At 39.8% G+C, this 27,730-nt stretch overlaps 1 protein-coding gene across 1 annotated transcript in view; it reads left to right on the forward strand.

Annotated features, from left to right (window-relative positions):
- The window catches only part of SHC4 (SHC adaptor protein 4), a 131,430-nt gene that overhangs the window by 42,245 nt on the left and 61,455 nt on the right, over positions 1–27,730 (forward strand). Inside the window, exon 3 of the mRNA XM_032856551.1 lies at positions 27,653–27,716. Coding sequence (XP_032712442.1) covers positions 27,653–27,716 — 64 coding nt within the window. The remainder of the gene's footprint in view (positions 1–27,652; positions 27,717–27,730) is intronic.

Raw genomic sequence — 27,730 nt, forward strand, 5'->3', positions numbered from 1 at the left:
CTGGTCTTTCTTTCATACATGAAAGTACAATGATTTTTTATAGAAAATCTAGAAAATAGGGGCGCCTGGGTGGCTCTGTGGGATAAAGCCTCTACCTTCGGCTCAGGTCATGATCTCAGGGTCCTGGGATTGAGCCCTGCATCGGGCTCTCTGCTCAGCGGGGAGCCTGCTTTCCTCTCTCTCTCTCTGCCTGCCTCTCTGCCTACTTGTGATCTCTCTCTCTGTCAAATAAATAAATAAAATCTTAAAAAAAAAAAAGAAAATCTAGAAAATAGTTGATACTACTTCTATCATCTTGAACATTTCTCTGTTACTCAATATTCAAAACTATTATTTATTGTAACACAATATGCATAACTTAAAACTTACCATAGTAACATTTTTAAAGTATACTGTTCAGAAGCATTAAGTACATTCATGTTGTTGTGCAACTGTTACTTACCATCCATCTCCAGAACTTTCTCATCTTTCCAGATCGAAACTCTGTACTGAATAAATAATATCTCCTCCTCCCCTTCTCCCCCAGCCCAGAGCAACCACCATTCTGCTTTCTGTGTCTATAAATTTGACTACTTCTAGGTACCTCATATAAGTGGAATCATGTAGTATTTGTCCTTTTGTGACTGATTTATTCCATTTAGCATAATGTCCTCAAGGTTTCGAACAAGACCAAACAGTGGAACTGTTTTGAAGCCATTTGTTGCGTGTTGCTGAATTGTTCTACGGCAGAACGGACTACTTGATATTCTTCCCTCTCAGCTACATAGTATCTTTTGTTTTTAGTATCGATTTTTTAAATCTTTGTGTACTTTAAAGTCTGTATTTTCCTATCGTTTAGCAATTGGTAAAGATTATTTTTTCTATGCCATGAAGATTCAGTTTATAACTAATGTACACACCCAAGGGAAGGTGCCCGGCACGGTATCTGGATGTTATTCCTTGTAGACGAGCCCATGAGTGATTCAGGCACACCTCACTGTGCTCTGGGCAGAGTTGTGCAAGTTCAAGGATTTCTTTAAAATCTCTAATTCCTACCATTTCCCAGATACTTACTTTTCTTCCTTCTTTTAATTTTTCCTTCTTTATCTCATTCTCCTTTCTTCATTCAACTTACATGTATTTTGACATTCGGCCACTTTTCAAGTTGTTTTGTTACCAGTTGTCTCGGGTGTTATCATTAAAACCTTAGGTTTAATCAGGCTTTAAATTATTTTAAATCTAAAGTTCACATGCTCGTGAAGGTCATATAACTCATAATCCTAATTAATAAGAGAAGAAAGATTTCACTGGACTAGTTAGAATAAAGAAAGGACTTTATTTTGTATGACCACAGCCATCTCCCTCCCCTTACCATCGAACATAAATGTAAAATCAATCAGGTGTGAGTGCTGGTCAACTAGTGTGTCTAATTGCCACCGTGGATACAAACGATATTTCAGGCTGATGTCCCACTCATGATAAATGGTCTCATCATCTCCAAATTAGTTAATACATTATTCCAGACAATAGGGAGAGAGCAATGGGAAATTCCAGATGACAAAGGAGGAGCCATGATTAAGATCTAACAGGGGGGTCAGCATTTGAAACAGAGAAGAAAGGTGGAGTTGAATTTTTCTCTTCATGACAGACCTTTCTGCCAATTGTTTGAGGGGTAAATGCACAGGACTTTTAGAACACAGAGAGTCCTCAAATAGAGCAGAGAACAATGAAAAGGACAAGAGGCCATTCACTTTCTCAGCGGTTCCCTGGATCATACTCCTTTCAAAGCTTCCATCACCCCCCTCCCACCTTGACTCCAGATTCAGTCCCCAAAGGAACCCCATGGGTGGTTTCTACTGTTGTTCCACCACTAATTCTCACCCAGGCATTTATCCTTCAGACTGATTAGGACCAGGTATCAGTTTTTAGTAACCAGGTATTCATGCAAATGGGCAAAGAAGGAGATTTTCCTGATAGAAAAGAGAAACATGATCATTAGAACAAAGGCCCACAGCCACAGTTGTCTTCAAATGTCTAGAATACAATATCAAGAGGAAATGAGAGAAAAATCATGCTAAGGATGATAGTGTCATCTGCTCTCTTCAAAAAGGAATTTCTATCCTGGTTTTAAAAACAAAGCTAAAGAAAACAAAATGCCTCATTCGCTCTACATCAGGGTGCGCACACACACGCACACACACTCACACAAAATAAGTCAGGTCACTAAAACCTTAAGTCTGTTTTCCCTTCTTACGTGAGCATTCACATCAGGCGAAGCAGAAAAAAATCTTCCATCTCTCCCTAAGGATGCCTCCTTCTTTGTATCTAGGTGGGAACTCACCTCAGATATGGAAAGAGGGATAAACAACATTTCAGAGTAAACCCAGTAAGTGGAACTGGTAGAACAGGGCTTGACTTTCAACCCCAAAGAACAGAGCTTCATAGGAAGCTGTGGAGGGGACATCTGGTTCATATCATTTTTTTTTCCCCCTAAGAGTGGGATCGGTTGTTTTAATGGCAAGTTTTACTTCTTGGTAATGAGAAAGCTGAGTGGAAAATTCATAGCTCTGGTGTAGAGCACAGCTACGTCACCTTTGGGCCACGGGACTAGATTATCATCACTTTCTGTGTAGCAGCTTCACCTTTTTTTTTTTTTTAAGATTTTATTTATTTATTTGACAGAGATCACAAGTAGGCAGAGAGACAGGCAGAGAGAGAGAGGAGAAAGCAGGCTCCCTGCTGAGCAGAGAGCCCCATGCAGGGCTCGATCCCAGGACCCTGGGATCATGAGCTGAGCCGAAGGCAGAGGCTTTAACCCACTGAGCCACCCAGGCGCCCCTACCGTTTTTTTTTTTTAAATTAACATATAATGTATTATTTGTTTCAGGGGTACAGGTCTGTGAACCATCAGTCTTACACAATTCACAACGCTCACCATAGCACAGACCCTTCCCAACGTCCATAACCCAGCCACCCTATCCCTACCCCCGCACCCTCCAGCAGCCCTCAGTTTGTTTCCTGAGATTAAGAGTCTCTTATCATTTGTCTCCCTTTCTGGTTTCATCTTGTTTCGTTTTTCCCTCCCTTCCCCTATGATCCTCTGTCTTGTTTCTCAAATTCCTCATCTCAGTGAGATCATATGATAATTGTCTTTCTCTGATTGACTTATTTCTTTTAGCATAATACCCTCTAGTTCCATCCACGTTGTTACAAATAGCAAGATTTCAGTTTTTTGATGGCTGCCTACTATTCCATTATATATATACACCACATCTACTTTATCCATTCATCTGTTGATGGACACCTAGGCTCTTTCCATAGGTTGGCTATTATGGACATTGGTGCTATAAATATTTGGGTGCACATGCCCCTTCAGATCACTACATTTGTATCTTTGGGGTAAATACCTAGAGGTGCAATTGTTGGGTCGTAGGTAGCTCTATTTTCAACTTTTTGAGGAACGTCCATACTGTTTTCCAGAGTGGCATTCCTACCACTAGTTCATCGCATTTATCACAGGGTGTCATTTACTTCAAGGGGCAGAGTACATTGTTGGTGGGAGGGACCTCAAGATCGTGGTCTCACTACTCGATCCTCTTCCTGTATTTATTGCCTTATGTTTGTAACTCATATTTAGTAATAAAATCAGCCTGGCTAAGCACAAGACACCAAACACAGGATCTGCCCACACCAGGCTCCAGGACAGCTGGGAAGCAGCAGCTGGCTATGGGTTTGCCTCATCCCTGTGATTGGCATCCCTGGGGGTCTATGAAGGAAGATGGGAAGTTGTTAGACAATGGGTGGTAAATGTTCCCTTTTTAGGGTCCTGGCTTGGGATTCATTTTCTCTAGCCTACTGTAAAGGGCTGAACATCATGGATTAATTTATCTGCCCCATTCCGTTCCATTCCATTCCATGGGGGCAAAAAATCCTTGAGTGGTGTTGTTTTTCGAACTGCTGCTATAGACACAAAGCCTGCTATTTGTGTGATTTGGTACTAGCTAAAGCAATGGGGAACCAGAGATCATAACTCAGAGGATATTGCAATTGGACCAATTTCCTGTTTGAAACATTACTGCTAATGAACACTGATTCTGCAAATTTAATTCACTATCTTGAAATTTTGATTCTTTGGCTTCAACAGGATGTTAAGCAGTTCTTCAGAGACCAATCCATACTGTGGGTGGGTGTGAGTGTGTGTGTGTCTGTGTGCACGCACGCGCACACTAGCAACCATTTGATGCAAAGCAGATCCACAGTGCAGCTGAACATTTACATAAAGGCCTGTGTTTGTGGTTTCTAAGGCATGCGAATGTGAGGAGGGCAAGTATTCTGTCGAGGTCAAATATCTATGTTTGGTGACTAAATTAAGGTATCTATTTGAAAATAGGCGGCATTTATCTGAATGTCCTGAGGATTAGAGGAATGAGATAGGTTGCAGCTACCCAGGAACAAGTGTGTGTATCTTGGAGTACCTGGGGCACCTTGGTGGCGCAGTCCGTTAAGTGTCCGTTTCTTGGTTTCTGCTCAGGTTGTGATCTCAGGGTCATGGGATTGAGCCTGGATTCGGGCTCCACATTCAGCACAGTCTGCTAAAGTTTTTCTCTCTCTCCTTCTCCCTCTGTCCTCTCTCTCTCTTAAGTAAGTAAATAAATCTTTTTAAAAAACTTAGAGTAACTGTACTGAATCTGGTGTGTGGGTTCTTTTTTGACTTCTGAGGAGACCATTGGAGTCAGTAGGATTGTAGCCCACATGGCATATGAAATAAAGACTGCCAGATGTGGGTAGAGAGGACTGAGTCTCTTAACTTGCCATGCAAGGAAACATTCCTCGATGAAGAAATTTACCGAGTAAATGGTAAGGAGAAAAAAAAAATTGGTCAGGAAAGAATGTTAAGACCTGAGTGAGGGTCCAGTGTCCCAGGGTCAAGGTTTATAAACTTTGTCAGCTGGTGAGAACAGTTACAATAAAACCTATTAGTCAAATACTCTTTGGCAAGCACTGATTAAAGTGGAAGAACTTCCTGTCACACATGTGTAGATGGCAGGAAGCTCTTGCTGGAGGTTTTGGTCTGTGTGTGTGTGTGTGTGTGTGTGGACAGTGACTGTCTCTTCTAGTGTCAACTTTCATAGCTCCCCAGTTCCTCACAACCTATTTAAGACTAAGATCTCAATTCGCAGATATCGGAGATGAAATAGTCAATTAAATTCCTTTTAGAAGACTCCAAATATCTAGTAATAATTTTTTAAAAATGTTTCCAAACATTGGGGAGGTTCTGATAGCATGACAGAGTCAAGTGAAGGGAGAGAGGGTATGAAAGCTGGTGGCACTGTTTTGCTCAGTCATTAGTGCAATGTCTCTCACATATAGGCACACAGTTACTATTTGAATGAACAGGTGTAAGGCAACCCACAGAATAACAAAATATATTCAAATCATATATTTGATAAAGGGTTAATATCCAGAATATATAAAGTAGTTATACAACTCAACAGCAGCAAAAAAAACCAGACAACTTTATGAAAAACTGGGCAAAGGACTTGAATAGACATTTCTCCAAAGAAGACATACAAATGGGCAACAAGCACATGAAAAGATGCTCAATGTCACTAGTCTTTAGGGAAATGCAAATCAATGCAACCACAATGAGACTGCTCTTCACATTCATTAGAATGACTATTATTGAAAACACAAATACGCAAATCCAAAAAAACAGAAAAATAACAGATCTTAGCAGGGTGTGGAGAAATTAGGAACTCTTGTGCATTCTTGGTGGCAATATAAAATGGTGCAGCCACTAGGGAAAACAGCATGGGAGTTTCTAAAAGTATTAAAAATAGAATTACCATATGATCCAGCAATTCCACTTTGGAGTATAATTCTAAATGACTTGAAAACAGTGACTCAAACAGATATTGGTACTTCCATGTTCAGAGCAACATCATTTGCAATACACAAAATGTGGAAGTGACCCCAGTGTCCACTGATGGACAAATAGATGAACTAGATCATACACACGCACACGTACACACACAGACACACACACACACTGGAATATTAGCTTTAAAAAAGAAGAACATCTTGCCAGTTGTGACAACATGCATAAACCTAAAAGGCATTATGCGAAGTGAAATAAGCCAGAGAAAGACATTCTGTATGTTATCGCTTATATGTAGAATCTTAAAAAAAAAAAAATGGAACAACAACAGAAAGTCTAACTCATAGAAGCAGTGTAGAATGGTAGTTACAGGGGCTGGGGCTTGAGGGAAATGTTGAGATGTTGTTAAAAGGGTGCCAACTTTTTTTTTTTTTAAAGATTTTATTTATTTATTTGACAGCGGAGATCACAAGTAGGCAGAGAAGCAGGCAGAGAAAGAGAGGGAAGCAGGCTCCCCACTAGCAGAGAGCCCAATGTGGGGCTTGATCCCAGGACCCTGGGATCATGACCTGAGCTGAAGGCAGAGGCTTTAACCCACTGAGCCACCCAAAAGTGTGCCAACTTTTAATGTTAAGATGATCAAGGTCTGAGGATCTAATGCAGAGCTTGGTGATTGTGACTGATAATATTGTATTGTATAGTTGAAATTTGCTGAGACTAGATCTTAAGAATTTTCACACACACAGAAACACACAAAAGTTAAATATGGGAGGTGATGGATGTGTTAATTAGCTAGGTTGTGGGAGTCCTTTCACAATGTCTATGTATAGCAAATCATCACATTGTGCCCTTTAAAAATATGACAATTTTATTTGTCAATGATGCCTCAATAAAGCTGAGAAAAAAGTAAGGAAATCAGTACATACTACAACATGGATAAGTCTTGTCTTAATCTGTTTGGGCTGCTGTAACACGATACCACAGTTCAGGTAGTTTATAAACAATAGATACTTATTTTTCAGAGTTCCAGAGTCTGAATGTCTGAGATCAAGGTGACAGCATGGTTGGGTGAGGGCCCTTTTCTGAATCACAGACTTACTGTATTGCAAAAGGGGCTGGGGATATCTCTTTTGTAAAAGCGTCCATCTCATTCATGAGGACTCCATCCTCATGACCTCAAGACCTCCGAAAGACCTCACCTACTACTATCATCCCTTTTGGGGAAGATGATTGCAACATACAAATTTTGGGAAGACACAAACATTCAGATCCGAGCAAACCCTTGAAGATATTAGGCAAAGTGAAATAAACCAGTCACCAAAGAACAGATATTGTGTGATTCCACTTCTGCAAAGTATCTGGAGTTGTCAGATCCAGAGACAGAAAGTAGAGTGGTGGTTGCCAAGGGCTGGGGTGGTTGGAAGGGAGTCGGTGCTTCACAGGGACAGAGTTTCAGGTTGGGAAGTTGAAGAGTCCTGGAGATGGATGGGGGTGACCGTTGCACAACCATGTGAATGGACTTAATGCCACTGAATTGTATACTTGAAAACAGTCACAGTGGCAAATTTTATGATACATGTATTTTACTGTGATTTTTTTTTTTTAAGTATGGTTACTTGATAGATGAGTTATATTTTGGGAATATTCAGTACCGTATAAGTAAATCTTATTTTGTTGAAAGCCAGTGGGAGAAGGATAACTGAAGCTTCAGGCCCTCAGTTTCCAGCAGGTCCTCAGCCAAGAGAATTTGGTTCGGAGGGCAGAGTGGCTTCTCCTAATTTTTTGGCGAGGAAGCCCAGCCAAAAGCTGCACTGGCTGAGAGGGCTCCTGGAGGACAGGAGGCGAGAGTAGACACAAATAGTTAGTGCTTCTTTCCCATGCACAGACCTTTTGCATCCGTGGTCTCTTTTGAACTGCACAAACACCCTGAGAGGAGGGTACTATAATTCCCCCATTTTAAAACAGGGGAAGCTGAGGCTCAGAGAAGGTAAATGACCAGCCCAAGCCCACACAGCTCTTCGGCTGGAGCTCAAACACAAGTACTCCCACTCCATATCCTATCCCCACAGTGCTTAATGTTTCTAGTGACATTGCTTTGAAGCTAAGAAACTGCTCTTTTAGCCATGAATAGACTAAGACAGTGGGGGACCATTGAGAGAATAACAGCAGGCCTGAGTCATCTTTAAAAATCACTTCTAAGTGAGCGAACAACAGCTCGGCTATGATCATCATTGCCGATGTCAATCCTCTGTGGGATATCTCATGCTTAACATTTTTTTCACTGTTTACAGTGAAAAAGAATTTTTTTTTCTGATTACAAAAAGTAAATCTGACTTATTGTGGGAACTGGAAAGTAGAGCAAAGTAAAAGGAAAAACCAGACAACTCAATGGAAATAACTAAGAGGAACAGTTTGGGATAAGGGTTTTCCTGCCATGTGTTTAATACGTAAAGTCAAAGTATATAATGCTTAGTGATTTGTTAGGTGTTTTCGTCATTTGCTGTGTGCATTTTCGAGGTTGTGAAGTATGAGTAGTACTTGCTTTGACCCCAGCTTCCAGGTGGAAGCAATCATTTTAAGTGCATCTACTTGTCCTAGGTATATTTATTAAGAGTTCTTTTGCTTTAAATAACAGAAAATGGCTCTGCCTAGCTTAAGCCGGAAAAGGGGGGGGTTCCTGAAAGGACATTGGGGCAGCTCACGGAACCTGGAAAACCATGAACAAACCAGTAGGAGGACGGGGGTCTGGGGTCCCGAGGCCCCAGCTGGAGGACTCCAGAGATTCCCTGTCTCTGGTTCTCTCGGTTCCAATTTTCAGATTCCCAGAAGAGATAGTGATTGAGACCTTATCTTGCTCTAATCATCTTTGGCCAAGGCGGAGTTGAACTGTGAAAATATGGTACTTCCGTAATAATCATATATTGGGTAGTGGAGTCGCTGGGGAGGAGGAAGAAGAACAGAAAAAGCAGGAGGAGAAAGAGGCTTATGAGATAGAGGTAGTAAACACAGGAAAACGTAGATTTCTACCTCACAGAGAAAAGAAGACATTAGATCAATTTCCTTGGACTCCTTTAAAAAAAAAAAAAAAAAGACTTCACTATTTAAATCATCCCCAAAATGCTCCACCAAAATCCAAGTTTTGTTAAATTGTTAATCAGATGTTTCATGTTATTAAAGCTAGCCCATTAATTCATTAATTTTAGAACATAATTTAATTGAGCTATATTTTTGTGGGGTGACAGAAACTTTGAGACTACATGTATAGGTATTATATATGTTTATTTCCCTTTTATAGGATTTAGAGCAGTGAGGTTGGTTTTTTTTTGGGGGGGGGTTATTATGTCCAGTAGGTCAGCATATAGTACATCATTAGTTTTTGATGTAGTGGTCAACAGTTCATTAGCTGTGTGTAACACCCAGTGCTCATCAAGGGCAGTGTTTTAGTGCTTCAGATATTTATAGAGGTTTGTAAAATGGTCATTATTTTTGTTCCATGACAAGTTGTTTACGGTATCTATATTTTATTTGCGGAGGAGTCTTTGGTCAGGAATGAGACTCCCAATTATAGCATCTTTTCCATGGAAAGTGTGATCCACTTTATGAAGTGTTTTCTAAAACTGTGTTTCAGCTAAAACCAAGGCCTGTTAACCTGTTCATATGAGTCTATAACAACTTACAGGTAGGTAGGTATTATCACACAAACACATACACACACAAGCACACACTCTCAAAAAGGTCAAATGTACACATCTACTGAGCCAAGTGAGAATGATTAGCTGCCCATGTCTAAGTGTGGATGGTGGAGGATGACCTCAAGTGTTTTGAGGAGGAACAAATTAATTCAGAGCTTAAAATGCATGAATTTCAACATTTTGCATTTTGCGTTTGGGGGAGACCCCAGTGTTTTCCGCTCTCATTGCTGAGTGAAATAGTTTCTCCAGTGATTTTATTCCCAGGCCTTCTCTACTGTGCATAGCTAGATGAGAAAGCATTTGAGTATCTCCCTTTTATAGCCCTTTTTAGTTTCCTATAGAGGTCAGGACTGGATTTGTAGCATGGCAAGCATTCTCAAGTATAGTCAGTACAAATGTTCTGCAGGAGCAAGAGAATAGTTTTGCTATTGATTGCCATGATTTTGATTTTGACAGACACACTGGTTTGAATCATTAACATTGCAAGTAGAATAGGCCTTTTGAACCGATGTCCCTAGAAACACTAAAGCTATATATTCATGGAAACCTCTTTAAAAAGCTCAGAATGCATCCCAGACTGTGCCTGGCCTGGAAGGGTTGGGTCTCCTATGGTTCTGTTTCAGTGGACTAATCATAAGAGCTCCATCATCTGTCATCTTTGGGTTTGAAGGTTCTTGAAGCCTGGTCCATAGTGCTGACAGGTTTTAAAGCCACAGTGTTCAAGATATAGTTGGATCAATAAATATCTATTGATTAAGCAAGAGTTTTCAGGTTTTCTCAGGCCTCGATCACAGATCTTGAGGTGAATCTGGACGTCCTGAAGTCTCCATGATCATTGCTGCTAGTCAGAGAAAAACAGAAAAGACCTAGAGGATCTACAAACATGGAATCTGGCATCAAGGTCAAATTCCAGAACGAGGAGCTCTTAGATAATTGGGTCAGGCGCCTAGCTCCAAGGCAGAGTGCTTGGCATGTGGACATCATTCATAAATATTGCTACACAAAGGAATAAAAATAAATTCACTGAAGATACTCAGTTTGGTTCAAAGACCCTTGGGGCTTAAGAAGTTGATTCAGATGAAGAGGAAGATTTCTTAATCCCCATGGAACTGGCTTCAGACTCTACTTTCAACTATTAGCAAGCAGTCAACAGAGTAGTTTATGACTAAGGAATAGCTACTATCATCAGCATTGTCATCATCACAAAAGTTAACATTTGTGAAAAAGATACCACTATTGATCTTATTTTGCCCATGAGGATACTTAGAGAAATTATGGAACTCCCCAAGGTCACCTAGCAAGTTAATAAGTAGTAGAACCAGAAACCAGTTCTGCCTGAATCCTATGAACTTGCCTTCATCAAAATGAGTGAACTTTAAGGAACAAAGCTCTGGGAAATGATGAAAGCCAGAAATGACAGAGTAATGAAAGGTTGAGTCCTCAATTTGGAATTTGGCCTGGGTTCAATATGCCAGATTCCTCATTTGTGGGTTCTTTCTGGAAGGGCCTTCCTAATGGTACTCATAAAACTGTAGGTGAGGATACTTTTAGTGTTGTTTTCCAATCTCTACTAAGGACAAATAAAGATTGTGTCAGACAGTGGTTCTCAAACTTTAGCATGCAAGGGAATCGGTCACTTGAAGGCCGTGTTGAAACACAGAATGTTGTACTCTAATCCCAATGTTTTTGACTCAGAAATTTGCAAGACTGTCATGTTCTCAGGTTTTACTGATGCTGCTGGTCCTGGAAGCACCCATTGAGAACTACAGTACAAAAGAAGCATATCTTGTGGTTTCACAATGAGGTTTATAGTTGGGCCATGGTTCATAAGGAAACCCCTTCATTTTGAAAAGGTGGTTCTCCAGAAAATCCCCCAAAGCATCTGGAGGTTTTTACTGTTGTTCTGTTTTTTTTTTTTTTAAGAAAAGGGCAAAGCCTGGGGAGTGCCAGAGCAGCGAGTTCTAAATTTTGCTATATGTCTGTGTATATATAGCTGGAAAAATCAATGAAGCAGTTCCTTTTGGGAAGAGCGAGCCAGATGGAAGGCACTCAAAATTCATTAAAAACTAATCTCAGCATGAAAGAGTCCTTTCTTTGATAAAAAGAGACCTTTGTGGCCAAAGGAAATGCAGGACAGTTGGTGCATCTCTCCACCTGCCAGGCAGACTTGTGCCATGTCCTATTGATATTCTCCTTAGGAAAACTGAGAATTGCCTCACAGAATAAGTGTGCAGCTCTGATTCCTTCAATTAAACATGAGTTGTAGCTTGCGAGAGCTGCACCTACTCTGGGAAAATGGGTGCTTTCACATACGATTGAACAATGAGAGTGGATCTGTTTGATCCAGGTTATCTGAGCCCTTAATGAGAATTTTTCTGAAAATAATTTCTTTCCACTGTCATCTGTAACAACACAGATTATTTAAAAAAAAAAAAAAGACATCCTCTAGTTATATGTGTATGCCAGTGTCAGGCTCATGGCAGCAGCTCATGAGCAGGGCTGAGCCTGGATGTAGAAACAGACACCGAGATGGAGAGTTAAGTGCAGAGATTTACTGGGTGGGCTCTCAGGACCAACCTGTGAGGGAAGGAGGGATGCAGGAGGACCGGGCAGTGGGGAGATTGACCAGCGATGCCATTTCAACAAAGCCTAGGCAGATCTCACGGACAAAGAGACCAGGCCTTTGGACTTCATCTTGACCTATCATTGGATGCCCGCTATCTCGGGAGAGGGAACGGATCTGTGGGCAAGGCAACTGCTTTAAGGAGAAGACCATTTCTGAGGAAGGAACTTAGCTGTGAGTCATTAGCAGTGAACACCCCAGCAATTGGGGCCATGGGTATCTCTGTGCCGAAGGCGGAGCTGGGAAAAAGTATCACACTCTGATTCAGTGCCACGGAGTGTCTAAACATTGACGCGTTCTGCCTTTTTAGAAAATTGTACTGTCCATTACTCGTTGCATAACAGATATGATTGGATCTCTTCTCCAACGTATTAACTATAGCACCCCAGTTATAACACAGGGAGTACCCTGCTGGGTACTAGGCATTGTAAAAACCAGGTTAGACCCAATTCTTAAAGCAGACAGCCATTATAAGGAAAAAGCCGTGACTTGCTCAGGGTCACAGAACTTGGGAGAGAGCTACTTTTGAAACTTTGGCTGTGTGTTTGCAGAGCCCACTGAACCAGCCTTTTTTCCAGGATCTGTTAGCATGTGGAAGAGGAATGAGAGATGAATTAAAGCCTTTAACATTTTTTCCTTTTAACATTTACCGTAATTTTGCACTTGCATTTACTTCTGTATTCCTTCATATAGTTTGCCCTAGGTAATGCACATGGCATCACTTAATGAAGGTAGGTTAGTTGATATTAAAACAAAACAAAACAAAAGAATTTCAGTACCCCACTTTCTCCACTGAGCCTGGTAGGAGGGACAAAGAAGGGGAGATGATAGATAATACACAGTTTGTAAAAGTAGTTCCATAATTCTTATATTTACACGAAGACCCACCTCTTATAAAACCCAGCTTCCTGTACCAAGAAACTGAATTAAGGCCAAGTCCCAAATGTACATAAATAATCTCTGCAAAGATTAAAAGGTTGTGCTCTAATAGGTTTTCCATAGCTGACCATGACCCCAAAGGCTCTGATACTCATTTCTGGTTTGCTTCAGGAGAAGCGTCAGCAAACCACAGCCTGAGGGCCTAATTCAGCCTACTTCCTGATTTTGATTCCGCCACCTTGTCACCCAAGAATGGTTTTGACCTTTTCAAATGGTTCAGGGAAAAAAAAAGTTAAAAGAAGATTATTTCATGGCATGTGAAAATTATATGGAATTCAGAATTCAGTGCCATAAGTGTTACCATGACACGAGCACGCCCATTCATGTGTATACTGTCTGTGGCTGCTTTCCTAGCTCTGACTGCAGAGTCAAGTAGTTGTGACAGAGATTGTATGGTCAGCAAAGCCTAAGGTTTTTACTGTCAGGCCCTTTAGAGGAAAGGCATGCCAACGGCTGCTGTTAAGAGACTGTCAACGTTAGCTCTGTTAGAAACACTTGAGGGAGCTTTGCAAAGCTGTCCCTTCCAGTCTCCAGGCTCCACCCTACATAAGTTAAAACAGTCTGGAGACGAGACCATGTCTTCAGGATTTGTTAAAGCTCCCTGTTTTTCCCCAGTGTGTGGCCAAGGTTGGGAACCACTACCTAGAGCATGAGGGCATTTGGAAGGACAGGTGGATGAGGCCTGTTGGCATTCAGGCTGCCAGATGGAAGAGAGAATGCAGGTCACTCCTTACCACCTGTGTGTTCTGGGGGTGATGTGAGCAAAGATGTCCAGGACTTCCAGATGCCCTCTGGTGAAAGCCCTTCCATAAGGAGATTGGCAGGAATGAAGGGGATGGGCGAGAGGAGAGGATTATACCAAGTATCTGGCCCAGCATATTGAATTGCTCAGCTGAAGACACATTTTCCCCCAAATGGAACATCATCAAGCTGATAGGCAGTCTGTCTGTCCCTACCCTAGCTGCTAGGACTCCGTGACCTAATTCCTTAGCGTCTACTAGCACAACCATCTGCTTGAAACTGCAGAACAGAGAACCAGGTATCCTGTGCAGTGGGACCAATAGAAGTTTTATTTCTTTTTTATTTCTTTTTATTAACATATAATGTTTATTTGTTTCAGAGGTACAGGTCTGTGAATCATCAGTCTTACACAATTCACAGCACTCACCATAGCACATACCCTCCCCAGTGTCCATCATTCAGGGACCGTGTCCCTCCCACCTCCTTCCCCTCCAGCAGCCCTCAGTTTGTTTCCCGAGATTAAGAGTCTCTTATGGTTTGTCTCCCTCCCGGATCCCATCTTGTTTCATTTTTCCACCAAGAAAAATTTTAATCACCTGCATGGCACATGGACTGATCTGCTTCAGACTCACCTGGAGGCTCCTGGGCCCCACTCCAGACCTATAGAATTAAAATCTCCAGGAATAGTTCCAGGAATCTACATTTTAACCAGCATCCTAGTTGATTCTTAAGTACTTTAAAGTTGAATCACTACGTACTTAAATGGTTATGCTGTTGAATTTTTAGTAGATACTCAGGCATTAGCTGTCCTACCATTATTTGCCACAGTGGACTCAGCTGGGCCAGTTATTAATTCCTCTGAAGTGGGCACACACACATTTAAAAAATAAAAATAAAAGAATTAAAATCTATAATATATGCCAAATTGCCTTTCAAATAGCCAGAGGTATTAAAAACAAACAAACAGACAAACAAAAACAGTGTGGAAGTCATGTACTTGTTCTACCAATTACTGTCTTGCTCAGTAGTCTACATACCTCTGTGGCAAACTGTTTGAAAAATCCTAAATGCTGCCAGTCTTCTTTCTTTGAAGACAGGCCTACTTTTTGGAAGTAGATAAACATCATTTGGAGTGACATAGGGTGCATAAAGTGGATGATTAAGTTGGATCTGTTTTGGCTTTTCAAAAAATGACCTTTGACTTATAAGTGACCACACTGTGTATCATTTCACTCTGTCACTCCCAAAGACATGCCTTCATCGTATTTTGAATATTTTATCCAAAACAGAGTTGTTTTTAAGAAAAGCCCAGTTTATCCCAAAGTAATGGAAAACAGTTCTTTGTTTCCAATCTTTTACAGATTTCAGGGTGTTCTGTATGAAATCAGCCCTACTTCTCTCTTGTCATTTTCATAAGGCTTAACCACTTGGAAGGTGGTCTTGTGGGTCTAGGTGTTTGCATTTTGAAATATGTGATTCCATTACAGGAAATCGTTGTGGGGATAGGAGAAAATCAGTTTATTTCTGTTCACCATGGGAGACTTGCAGAGGAGGGTTGATGCAGGGGTCTCTCGCTCAGTCAGGTGCACTGGATGGGGCAACATTTGCCTTGGAGCCAAAGGGCAGCTTCACAGAGGAGAAAGGACAACTGTTTTCTGTGGTTGCTGAGCGGGGTAGAACTGCAAACGTACTTTAGAATCAGATTGTAAACATAATTTCAGGTTGGACAGAGAGGTGCGATAAGTCAGTGTGAGAACAGAAGCTGTGGGCAGTCCTGAAAGTTTTATTTGACCGTCCTGGGACCTGAAATGTCAATTTCTAAAGGAAAGGATATATTTTATGGGCTGTGTCTACCCTCCTAGAGTGCAGGGGTGATGCCCCTTGATAACAGCACAAAGGAAGTTTGAAGCTTTCCATTTTCTACAGGTCTGTGGGTGCTGACTGCATTCATTGTGTGCTTATCGCCACAGAGGCAGGCTCATGTTCTATAGCATCCTGTCTGAGGGCTTACACAGATTTTTGAATGTCTTTAATTTCACCAAGCTGAACAAAATTGAACACATAGATCATGGGGCCTTGATCTTCTACAAGCAAAGATTTCAAAAAAGAAGGTACTGGTTTCCCTAAGACAATGGTACAACAGAAGGTGCTCTGAGACATTGACAACCTGTGCCTCCGACGCTGTGCACGGAAGGATTCATACTGGAGAGGAAAAGTAAGGGAAAGCCCCTTAGGAGATACAGGGAGACACAGGCGACTTTGTTTAGCCTGATTATTTTTGAGTTTTATTTGAAAGAGGTTTTTGCTGTGATTAAAATTTATTCTCATTTCTATTTGCCTGGGCAAAATTAAAACCACTTCTTGTGTGTATGTGTGTGTGTGTGTGTGTGTGTGTGTGTGTGTGTGTGTGTAGGTGGGAAGAGTTGCCTTGAACCATTCCACTGGGCCTTTTGCCTGGTTTCACGTTACACATTTTCTGGCTTTCCTATTTCCTGAAGAAGGGCATTTGACATTCACTAGAAACAATCTATCCAACAGCCCCTCCCCCTATTAAACTTTCCACTTTGTCCTGGATTGTGATATTGCCTTCCAAACCTAAAACAAGGGTGGGGGGGGGGGGGTTAGGCAACTTTGCTTCCAGAAGAGTTTAACTGTTTAAGGGTTAAAGACACAGAAAAATTAGAACCTAAGTACTGTTGTGGGTTGATGAAGAAAGGTGGCTTTGTTTGGATGATTAGTTTGGATTCTGTGAAGACAGACAAAATATCTTTTTTTGGTCTTATGGCGTAGGCAGGGTTTTATATGCTTAAAAGCAAATCTTCCACTGCATTCTCCTTCTCTTACATCAGCCCACTTCTCCCTTTCCCTCTCTTGTGACAAAACAATAAACAAAGTGGCCACTGTTGGTGCTGTGGGGCGTTTCTCCCTCTTTCTTTCTAGTGCAGGCTCCCAGAATGGAAATCTTGAGCCATTTAAACTCCGAAATTTCTGCTTCTCCAGGAAAGGACGTTGGCTGAATGGTTGCTAGCTGGAGAATGTCTCATGACCAGTCAGTCCCAAAAGGGTTAGGCAGAAATGCGGGCTGCACAGGCAGCTGGAATGGTGGGGACACCCCCAGTCCTGGGAGAAATCCCCCCTCCTGGGCTCTCTGTTTTCTTTTTCTTCTCCATTTGTAAAGTGTCTGAGGGTGTGGCTGAAACTCCAGAAAAGCATTGAAAGTACTATTTGTTCTTGAAAATGTTACAGTTAATCTCTGGGTCCTAGTCTGAGGGAAAGAAAAGATCTTTGTGAAGAAAGGCAACAAAATGCAAGCATCTATCTCTTCCCTGGCTGCGGTTGCAGATTTGTTAACTATGATATCAACGGAGAAAGCGGAATTTGAGAGGTTATTTTAAAAGCCATGGTTCTTAGCCTGGGATCTCTCGATTCCCAAGAGCCCCACAGATGGTTTTCTGTGGGTGGTGGTGAGGGGGTGGGGCGCATCCTCTAAAATTGAATAGAAAAGTTTGTACAGACAGACCTTTTATTGCAGAGAGAGCCTGTGATTCTCAGGAGTCTCAAATCCAAAAAAAATTAATAACCACTTTCTTTGTATTTTTTCCTTTTTTTTTTTTAAATTGTGGTAAAAATAAATAACAAACATCTTAAACATTGTTAAGTGTGCAGCTCGGTGCTATTGAATACATTCATATTGTGCAGTCATTGCTATCTGCCAACCTCGTAATTCTTTTCATCTTGCAAAACTGAAACTCTATATCCATTAGACGATAACACCCTAGTCCTCTTTCCCCCAGCCCCGGCAACCACCCTTCTACTTTCTGTCTTTATGAATTTGACGACACTAAGTAGTGTCCTGTAAGTAGTGTAAGTAGAATCATGTAGTAGTTGTCTATTTGTGACTGGTGTATTTCACTTAAGTATGTTGTAACATAGTACAGGATTTCCTTCCTTTTCCAGGTTGAATGATAGTCCATTGCATCCATATATCACGTTTTGCTTATGCATTCACCCACTGATGGGCCCTTGGGTTGCTCCCATGTTTTAGCTATTGTGAATAATACTGCTGTGAACGTGGATGTAGGATATCCCCACTTTTTAAAAGCAAGTCCGTAAGCACAAGTTTCTCCTTTTTTTCTTTTGAGCAGAGTTCTGTATCAAGAGATTTTCAGAATCTGTAATGCTTCCAAGCCCTGACTCCTTAAAACTCCTTAATATTAAGGTATAATTGACACACAATACTATATTAGTTTCAGGTGTATAGCATAGTGATTTGACACATGTGTACATTGTGAAATGATCACCACAATAAGTCTAGCTACCATCTGCCACTCTACAAAGTTAATACAATATCAGACTATAGTCTCCATGCTGCCCATGCTGTATGTTACATCTCATCACTATTTTATAATTGAGGTTTGTATATCTTGATCCCCTTCACCCAGTTTACCCCTGTTCCAATCCCCTCTCCTCTGGAAATCACTAATCTGTGCTTTGTATCTATGAATCTGGGTTTTGTTTCATTTTGTTTTGTTTTATAGATTCCCTATGGAAGTGAAATGCAGTATTTGCCTTTTCTATCTAAACTTATTCCACTTAGCATATTACCCTCAAAGTCTGTCCATGTTGTCACAAAAGATTTCATTGTTTTTATGGCTAAGTAGCATTTTATTGTGTGTACACACACACACACACACACACACACACACCTCTTTATCCATTTGTCCGTTGATGGTTACTTAGGTTGTTTCCATATCTTGTAAGTAATGCTGCAGTGAACCTAGGGCTGCATATATCTTTTCAAATTGGTGTTCTTGTTTTCTTTTGATAGAAACCCAGCACTGGGTTTGCCAGATCATATGGTATTTCTTTTTTCAATTTTTTGAGGAAACTCCATACTGTTTTCCATAGTGACTGCATCAATTTACATTCCCATTAGCAGTATACAAGGATTCCCTTTTCTCCATATCCTTGCCAGTATTCTTATTTCTTGTCTTTTTTATTTTTTTTTTAATTTTATTTATTTATTTGACAGAAAGAGGTCACAAGTAGGCAGAGAGGCCGGCAGAGAGAGAAGGGGAAGCAGGCTCCCCGCTGAGCAGAGAGCCCGATGCGGGGCTCGATCCCAGGACCCTGAGATCATGACCTGAGCTGAAGGCAGCGGCTTAATCCACTGAGCCACCCAGGCGCCCCTTCTTGTCTTTTTTAAAATAGCCATTCCAAAGAGTGTGAGGTGTTATCTTGTTGTGGTTTTGATTTGCATTTCCTTGATGATGGGTGATGTTGAGCATCTTTTCATGTGTCTTTTGGCCATCTGGATGTCTTCTTTGAAAATTTTTTATTCAGATCCTCAGCCCATTTTTAATTAGATTATTTGTTTTTGTTGTTGTTATTGAGTCCTATGTGTTCTTTATATATTTTGGATATTAACCCATTATTAGTGTATGATTTGTCAATATCTTCTCCCATTTAGTAAGTTGTCTTTGCATTTTGTTGATAGTTTCTTTTACTGTGTAGAGTTTTTAATCCGATGTTATCCATTTGTTTATTTTCACCTTTGTTTCCCTTGTTTTTTGAGTCAGATCCAAAAAAGGATTATTAAGATTGATGTCAAGGAGCTTATATTTTCTTTCTAGGAGTTTTGTGGTTTCAGATCTTACATTCAAGTTTTTAACCCATTTTGAATTAATTTTTGTGCATGGTGTAAGATGGTAGTCTAGTTTCACTCTTTTTCATGTGGCCATTGTGTTTTCCCAACACCATTTATTGAAGAGACTGTCCATTCTCCCTTGTATATCCTTGCCTCTTTTGTCATAAATTAATTGACCATATATGCATATGTTTATTTCCAGGCTCTCTATTCTGTTCCATTGTTCTATGTGTCCGTTTTTTACACCAGTACCTCACTGTTGTGATTACTACAGCTTTGTAGTACTGTTTGAAATCAGGAAGCATGTTACCTCCAGCTTTTTCTTTCTCAAGATTGTTTTGACAATTCAGGGTCTTTGTGGTACTACATAAATTTAAGAATTATTTCTTGTAGGGGTGCCTGGGTGGTTTAGTTGGTTAAGCATCAGACTCTTGGTTTCAGCTCAGATCATGATCTCGGGAGTCGTGAGATGAAGCCCACATTGAGCTCTGTGCTCAGCGTGGAGTCTTCCGGATTCTTTGCCTCTCCCTCTGCCCCACCCCCTGTTTGCACGTGCTCTCTCTCTCTCTCTCTCTCAAATAAATAAATTAATTAAATCTAAAAAAAAAAAAAGAATTATTTGTTCTAGTTTTGTGGAAAATGGCCCTGGTATTTTGATAGGGATTGCATTGAATGTGTGGATTGCTTTGGGAACTATGGCCATTTTAACAATATTAATTCTTCTAATATATGAAAATGGAATATCTTTCCATTTATGTGTGTTTTCTTCAATTTTTTTCATCAATGTCTTACACTTTTTAGTGGGCAGGTCTTTACCTTCTTGGTTAATTTTATTCCTAGGTATTCTTTTTGGTGTGATTGTAAATGGGATTTTTCTTTTATATTTTTAAGGTTTTTATTTTAATGCCAGTTAGTTAACATGCAGTGTTATATCAGTACCAGGTGTGCTATATGGTGATTCAATACTTTCATATAACACCCTGTGCTCATCACAGCAAGTGCCCTCCTTCATCCCCATCACCTATTTCATCCATACCCCTTACCCACCTCCCCTCTGGTTACCATCAGTTTGTTCTCTATCTAGAGTTAAGAGTCTATTTCTTTGTTTGTCTCTCTCTCTCTTTTTTCCTTTTGCTTGTTTTGTTTCTTAAATTCTATATATAAATGAAATCATATGATATTTGTTTTTATCTGACTAACTTATTTCACTTCAGCATTATACTCCCTAGCTCCATCGATGTCATTGGAAATGGCAAAATCTCATTCTTTTCCCCCCTATTTTTAAAATTTAAATTTTATTTTATTTTTTCAGTGTTCCAAGATTCATTGTCTATGCACCATACCCAGTGCTCCATGTAATACATGCACTCCTTAATACCCACCACCTCCCACCCTTCTCCCTTCCAAAACCCTCAGTTTGTTTCTCAGAGTACACAGTCTCTCATGGTTCATCTCCCACTCCAATTTCCCGCAACTACCTTCTCCTCTCCTTCTCCCAATGTCCTCTGTGTTGTTCCTTATGCTCCATAAGTAAGTAAGACCATATGATAATTGACTCTCTCTGCTTAACTTATTTCACTCCTCCAGTCCTGTCCATGTTGATACAAAAGTCGGGTATTCATCCTTTCTGATGGAGGCATAATACTCCATTGTCTATATGGACCATATCTTCTTTATCCGTTGAAGGGCTTCTTGGCTCTTTCCACAGTTTGGCACCTGTGGCCATTGCTGCTATGAACATTGGGGTGCAGGTGGCCCTTCTTTTCACTACCTCTGTATCTTTGGGGTAAATACCCAGTAGTGCAATTGCAGGGTCATAAGGTAGCTTTATTTGTTAATTTCTTAAGGAATCGCCATACTGTTTTACAAAGTGGCTGCACCAACTTGCATTCCCACCAACAGTGTAAGAGGGTTCCCCTTTCCCCACATCCTCTCCAACACTTGTTGTTTACTCTCTTGTTAATTTTGGCCATGCTAACTGGTCTAAGGTGGTATCTCAATGTGGTTTTGATTTGAATCTCCCTTATGGCTAGTGATGATGAACATTTTTTCATGAGCCTGTTAGCCATTTATATGTCTTCTTCTTTGGTGTCTGTTCATGTCTTCTGCCCATTTTTTTACTTGATTATCTGTTTTTTGAGTGTTGGATCTCATTCTTTTTTGTGGCTGAATAATATTATATACACATTGCAAATCTTCTTTATCCATTCTTTAGTCAATGGACACTTGGGCTGCTTCCATATCTCGGCTATTTTAAATCATGTTGCAATAAATATAGGGGTACATGTATCCCTCTGAATTAGTGTTTTTGTATCCTCTGTATAAGTACCTAGTAGTATGATTGCTGGATCACAGGGCAGTTTTATTTTTAACTTTTTGAGGACCCTCCTACTGTTTTCCACTGTGGCTGCACCAATTTGCATTCCCACCAATAGTGCACAAGGGTTCCTTTATTTCCACACCCTTTCCAACACCTGTTGTTTCTTGTGTTGTTGATTTAGGGGTTTGTTTTCTTGATTTCTCTTTTTTTATAGTTCATTATTAGTACATAGAAATGCAACAGATTTCTAAATATTAATTTTGTATCATACAACTTTACTGAATTCATTTATTAGTCCTAATAATTTTTGGTGGTTCTCTAATTTAAGGTTCTCTCTATATAGTATCATGTCATCTGTAAATAGTGATAGTTTTACTTCTTCCTTTCCAGTTTAGATGACTTTTGTTTCTTTATGATTGTTATTATTTTTGCTTAAGTGCTCTGGCTTGGACATCCAATACTATTTTTTTTTTTAAAGATTTTATTTATTTATCCGACAGACAGAGATCACAAGCAGGCAGAGAGTGGGTGCGGGGAGGGGAAACAGGCTCCCTGCTGAGCAGGAAGCCCTATGCGGGACTCAATCCCAGGACCCTGGGATCATGACCTGAGCTGAAGGCAGAGGCTTTAACCCACTGAGCCACCCAGGCGCCCCCCAATACTATTTTGAACAAAAGTGGGGAGAGTGGACATCCTTGTCTTATTCCTGATCTTAGAGGAAAGGTTTTCAGCTTTTCACCATTCAGGATGATATTAGCTGTGGGTTTGTCATAGATGGCCCTTATTATGTTAAGGTATATTCTTTTTATACTCAATTTGTTGGCAATTTTTAAAATCATAAATGGATGTTGAATTTTATAAAATGCTTTTCTACATCTATTGAGAAGATCATATGATTTTGTCCTTCATTTTGTTAATGTGGCATATCACATTGATTGATTTGCAGATGTTGAACCATCTTTACATCCTGGAATAAGTCTCACTTGATCATAATATATGATCCTTCAAATGTATTGTTGAATTTGGTTTGCTAATATTTGTTGAGGATTTTTGCATCTATGTTTATCAAGAATATTGGCCTCTGATTTTCTTTTTTTGTGGTGTTCCTGACTTTAAAATTCCGAGTGAGTGTGCTCATACATACATGAACATGTTTGCCCACGTGGGCTTAGAGCCAGACTCTAGATGCTCTTTTCTTCCATGAGGAGGTAACAGCCAATGTAGAGAAAGCAATGATTGAGAAAGGACTAAGGTATCTGTTTGAGCTTTTTTCTGGAATTGACCCCTGCCACTTTGCCCTATTCCCTTGCTAATTTTGAATTAGGTTTTGAATTCAGAACTGGATTTGTATTCTGGCTCTCCCACCATCAGCTGCATTATTTGGAAGTGGTTATTTAAATTCTTTGAACTTTGGTTTCCTTATTTGTAAAGTGGGTATGAAATAGCTGTCTTGAAATGACATTTTAAAAAAAATTTATTAGATATCTGATTTATTCAAACATTAGATCTACTGCAGACAGAACTAACAGAGCTTAGGGAGTAGGGGGAAAAAAAACAATCTACCACCTGCAAATTTCCCGGGGACAAGATTTCTGCATTCTGCACTACAATCTTACCCTAAAGCATTCACAATGCTTGATGTTGATTAACTTGAACAAGAGATGAGAAAACTTTCTGTACACTCAACTTGGCAAGTAGCATTAGTGGTGCAACTTTCAGAAACATTCTTAGGCATAAGAATGCCTGCTGTGAGAATCTCTGACAATCAGAGAAAAGAATGTCACTAAATATAATCTTACAAATTAGAAGGAAACTATGTACATTTTTGCCAATGGACTGCTTTACATATCAGGGAAAATGTCACAATGAGATATTCTGTGAAGTTAAAACACTAATTGTTATACTCAACTTGTAATCGATTCTGAAGTTATTTTGTGGAATTAAAAATCAGAGTAAAAAATGATCTAAGCTAAATGGAATTTAGGGAAGAAATGCAAGGCTAGTATGGAAAAGTAGCTGTACTTCTTTGGTTAACTCATTTAAAAAAGTCAGATATTCGAGTCAAATTTTATTAAAAGAAAAAGCAGCAGATCACCATTACAATTCAAGAACCAAATCTAAATATGCACTTGACAATAAAGCACATTTGAGTATGAAGTGAAAAAAGTTTTCCAAAAAATTGTCTAATGTATCATCTCCAAATACCAAAACAATCACTTCTACAGGTCTTTGTTGAGTGGAATCATAAAGAACTGAAGATTGAAATGACATCGTTAAGAATAAAGGAGATGATGTACATTTAAGGTACATAGTACCAGCTCCGGCCATATAAATAGCAGCCGTTCCCTCATTAAAACACAGACTCCCTGCAATGGCGTTGTGTCTCAATCTCAAGGTAGGGTCTATTGTGAAAGCGTTACTAAAACTGGTTCAAGATTTTTCTTCTTTATGAAAATTTGAAGAAAGGAAATAAGCAAACCTACCAAATAAACGGAAAAAATAAATCTGGATTTCGAAGCCATAAAGATGGAGGAGTTAAAGGCTAAGTTGGGATGGGACAGAGATAGAAATAAAGATCTTGAAATTAGATCTTGAAATTAGTTTGCATTCTTTTAATATTTTAAAAGATTATTTATTCAATTAAGTGCACGGTGAAGGGAAAACATGACATTGGTTACAGCTAAATATCAATAGAATAAAAACAGGGAACAACAAACCACACACACACACACACACACACACACACCTAAACCAAGTCATTGCTCATAAGCGCTTTCTATATCACTATTTAGACAGAATTAATTTTATGTAGCTGCTACGAAGGAGTGTATACCATTCTATGTTCTACTTTCCCCCCACTAATTTATATATACCCTTATTTCTATAGTCTTCACACTTAACATTCCAAGGGGAAATATTTATATTGATGAGTTTTACATCTATATCACAAACTATAGAGTTGGTTTTTTACTCTAAAATAAATATTGAGGGGCACCTGGGTGGCTCAGTGGGTTAAAGCCTCTGCCTTCGGCTCAGGTCATGATTCCAGGGTTCTGGGATGGAGCCCCGCATGGGGCTCTCTGCTCAGCAGGGAGCCTGCTTCCTCCTCTCTTTCTGCCTGCTTCTCTGCCTACTTGTGATCTCTGTCTGTCAAATAAATAAATAAAATCTTTAAAAAATAATAAAATAAAAGATATTGATACTATATACATACTCAATGCTATTTCAATACAAATTCTCCTCCCCTTGTCAAACGCTCTGATAAAGGTTAAGAGATTTATCGTCTTTTACCAAATCACTCTATAGAAAGACTGTATTAATACTAATCGGGGCCCCCAGCAATGGATAAGTACTCTTGAAGTGGACTTTTCCCGTCTTCCCCAATAGCACATTTGTACTTCTCTTTTTTGCTAACTTAATGAACATGAAGTATCTTGTAGTTGTTTTAATTTTCAATGTTAAAATTGTAATGAATGTGAACATTTTCCTGTTTTTTAAAACTGAACTATTTCTATCTCTTTTGTGTGAATTATCTAATCGGGGGTTGGCAAACTATGACCCTTAGGCTAAATATAGCCAGCTACCTGCTTTCAGAAATAGAGTTTTATTGGAACACAGCCAGGCCCGTTTGTTTACATATTGTCTACTGCTGCTTTTGAGTTATAATGGCAGAGTTGAGTAGTTGCAATAGAGAAAAGGCTAAAAAATTTATTGTTTGGCCCTTTACAGAAAAAGTTTTCAGACTCTCCTCCCATCTCTCATTCACTCTTGTTCTTCCACACTTCGTGGTCCAGCAATATCAAAGTACGTGTAGGTCCCCTCCCATCTTGATGATTTATATTTTCGTGTCTTTACACATGCTCTTCCCTCTGTCTGGAATTTCCAGACTCCACTCTGCCAGGAAGGTTCATCCTTCCGAACTGTCCTCGAGAGGTACTCACAGCATAAAATGCTCCTTTTAATTCCCGTTTACAGCTCTGCTATAACAGATGGACGACATCGACTGTGTGAGAATCAAGAAAACAATGCCTGGGAAAGCACTTTGTAAAACTACAAGGTGCTTTATAAAAGTAACAATGTCCAATGATAACTCTTGTTATACTTGCAGCATCAGTGCCCATCTTTGTTTCTACTTTTATTTCAAACCGTTTACAAGGAGCTTTTTAGACCACAGCACCCCAGTTGGCTCTCGAGGAGTAAAGGATCTGATAATACCTTTTCTGTAATCCCTCTTTATTAAATATCAACAGCATAGTTGCCTGGGCTAGTTATTTTTGGCAACACCAGAGGCTAATTCAGATTAATTATTATGTATCTCATCAATTATCGAATAATCATTAGGATGACTCAAACATCAATCAGCCAAGCAAAGAGCCTAACTCTCTAAGCAGTCCTTCTGTTTTCATCCAGAGAACAAAGGTTGGAATCCTATGGAAACCATAAATATAAATGTAAAATCTTGAGAAAGTAGGCTAAACCGAAAAGCCATTCTGTGTGTTGGCTGCATGCAAAAGTCAGACAAGAGAATACCTTGAAGAATTTCATATATCCGCGCCTCCCCAAAGAAATCTCAACTAAAATACACATTATGAATCTAAAATGGTGCCTAGAATCTTTGGGAATTCTACTTATCTTTCCAAAGTCTCTACTAGAAGAACACTGAAAACATAGATCTTCACTAATATATCTGTATCTATATATCTCTGTCTGATTATACATCTCTCTATATGGATAGAGAGGGAGATAGATTATCTCTTCTTCATTCCTCTGAGTGTTCTTCCCCCCCCCTTTAGGAATCAAAAATACCTCAAAGAAAATTTTTTTCATGAAATGTGTATAAAAATTGTGATCCAAGTTTGCATGTGCGCTTATGGTGTGTGTACTAATTCAGTTTACTAATTTAAACACTGATCTCCAGTGATCCAGGAAAGAGTTTAGACATGTGCTTTGTGAAAAGTTTAATATATGGGTTGAAAGCCGCAAGGTTATGATTCAGATTACACTGAGCAAAAGCTCCAGCCGTTGTGAATGCTGAGTTCCAGAGACAAAAGCTCTTAGCTCTAACTCCATTTCTGGAGAGGAGGGCGCCAAATTGTTCACCACTTCCATTAAGGAACAACTTCGTATTTTAGTGGTGCCCTTCTCTCAGGAAGTACAATACAGAGTAAGGGGGCGGGGGACGCGAAGGAGGAAATTTGTTATTGATTTTCATTTCTTCTGTGAAATTATGTGAAAGCTCAATGGCTTGTAGCAGTATCTCAGTCAATAAGGCTCCATTTGAGACCACCTTGAAGTTCAATTCTCTCCTGGTCCTTTTAAACTTCCTCTGGTATCAGATTCTTTTGTATTTCATTGCCTTTGGTGCTGAGATACCAGGAAGCTTTTTATTCATAACACCACAGAGAAGATTTTGCTAGAAGTAAAATCAAAGTGTTCCCAAACAACAAAGTTCTTACCCCTCCTTTTTGGTTAAAAATTAACATTGCTAAACACCAAACCTGAAAATCCAAGGAAAAAAGAGATCAAGAAGCTGAATAGTAGGACTCCTTATTGTAAAGTGATTTTTTTTTTTTTCCAGCATTAGGGTGTTGCCGGGTTTTGTGTGTGTGTGTGTGTGTGTGTGTGTGTGTGTGTGTGTGTGTGTGTTGGGGGTTGCTGTTTGAATGGCAGAGGGACTAAGTGCAATGCTTAATCCCATGGGGATAGGGGAAGGTCATTTATGTCAGACTCACCATTATGTGTGTGAACATTTTGTTTGTAATACTTGCTGACATTTATTGAACATTTACTGTATGTTAGTACACTAAGTCTTTATATGGTTTCTGTTCTGTAGGGAAGCAATAAGTCGCCTGTGTGAAGCTGTCTCTGGGGCAAATGGAGCCATTAAAAAGCGAAAGGTAAATATTGGTGT

Source organism: Lontra canadensis, unplaced genomic scaffold (assembly GCF_010015895.1).
Source record: "Lontra canadensis isolate GAN:19392208 unplaced genomic scaffold, GSC_riverotter_1.0 scaffold12, whole genome shotgun sequence".
Classification (NCBI taxonomy): Eukaryota; Metazoa; Chordata; class Mammalia; order Carnivora; family Mustelidae; genus Lontra; species Lontra canadensis.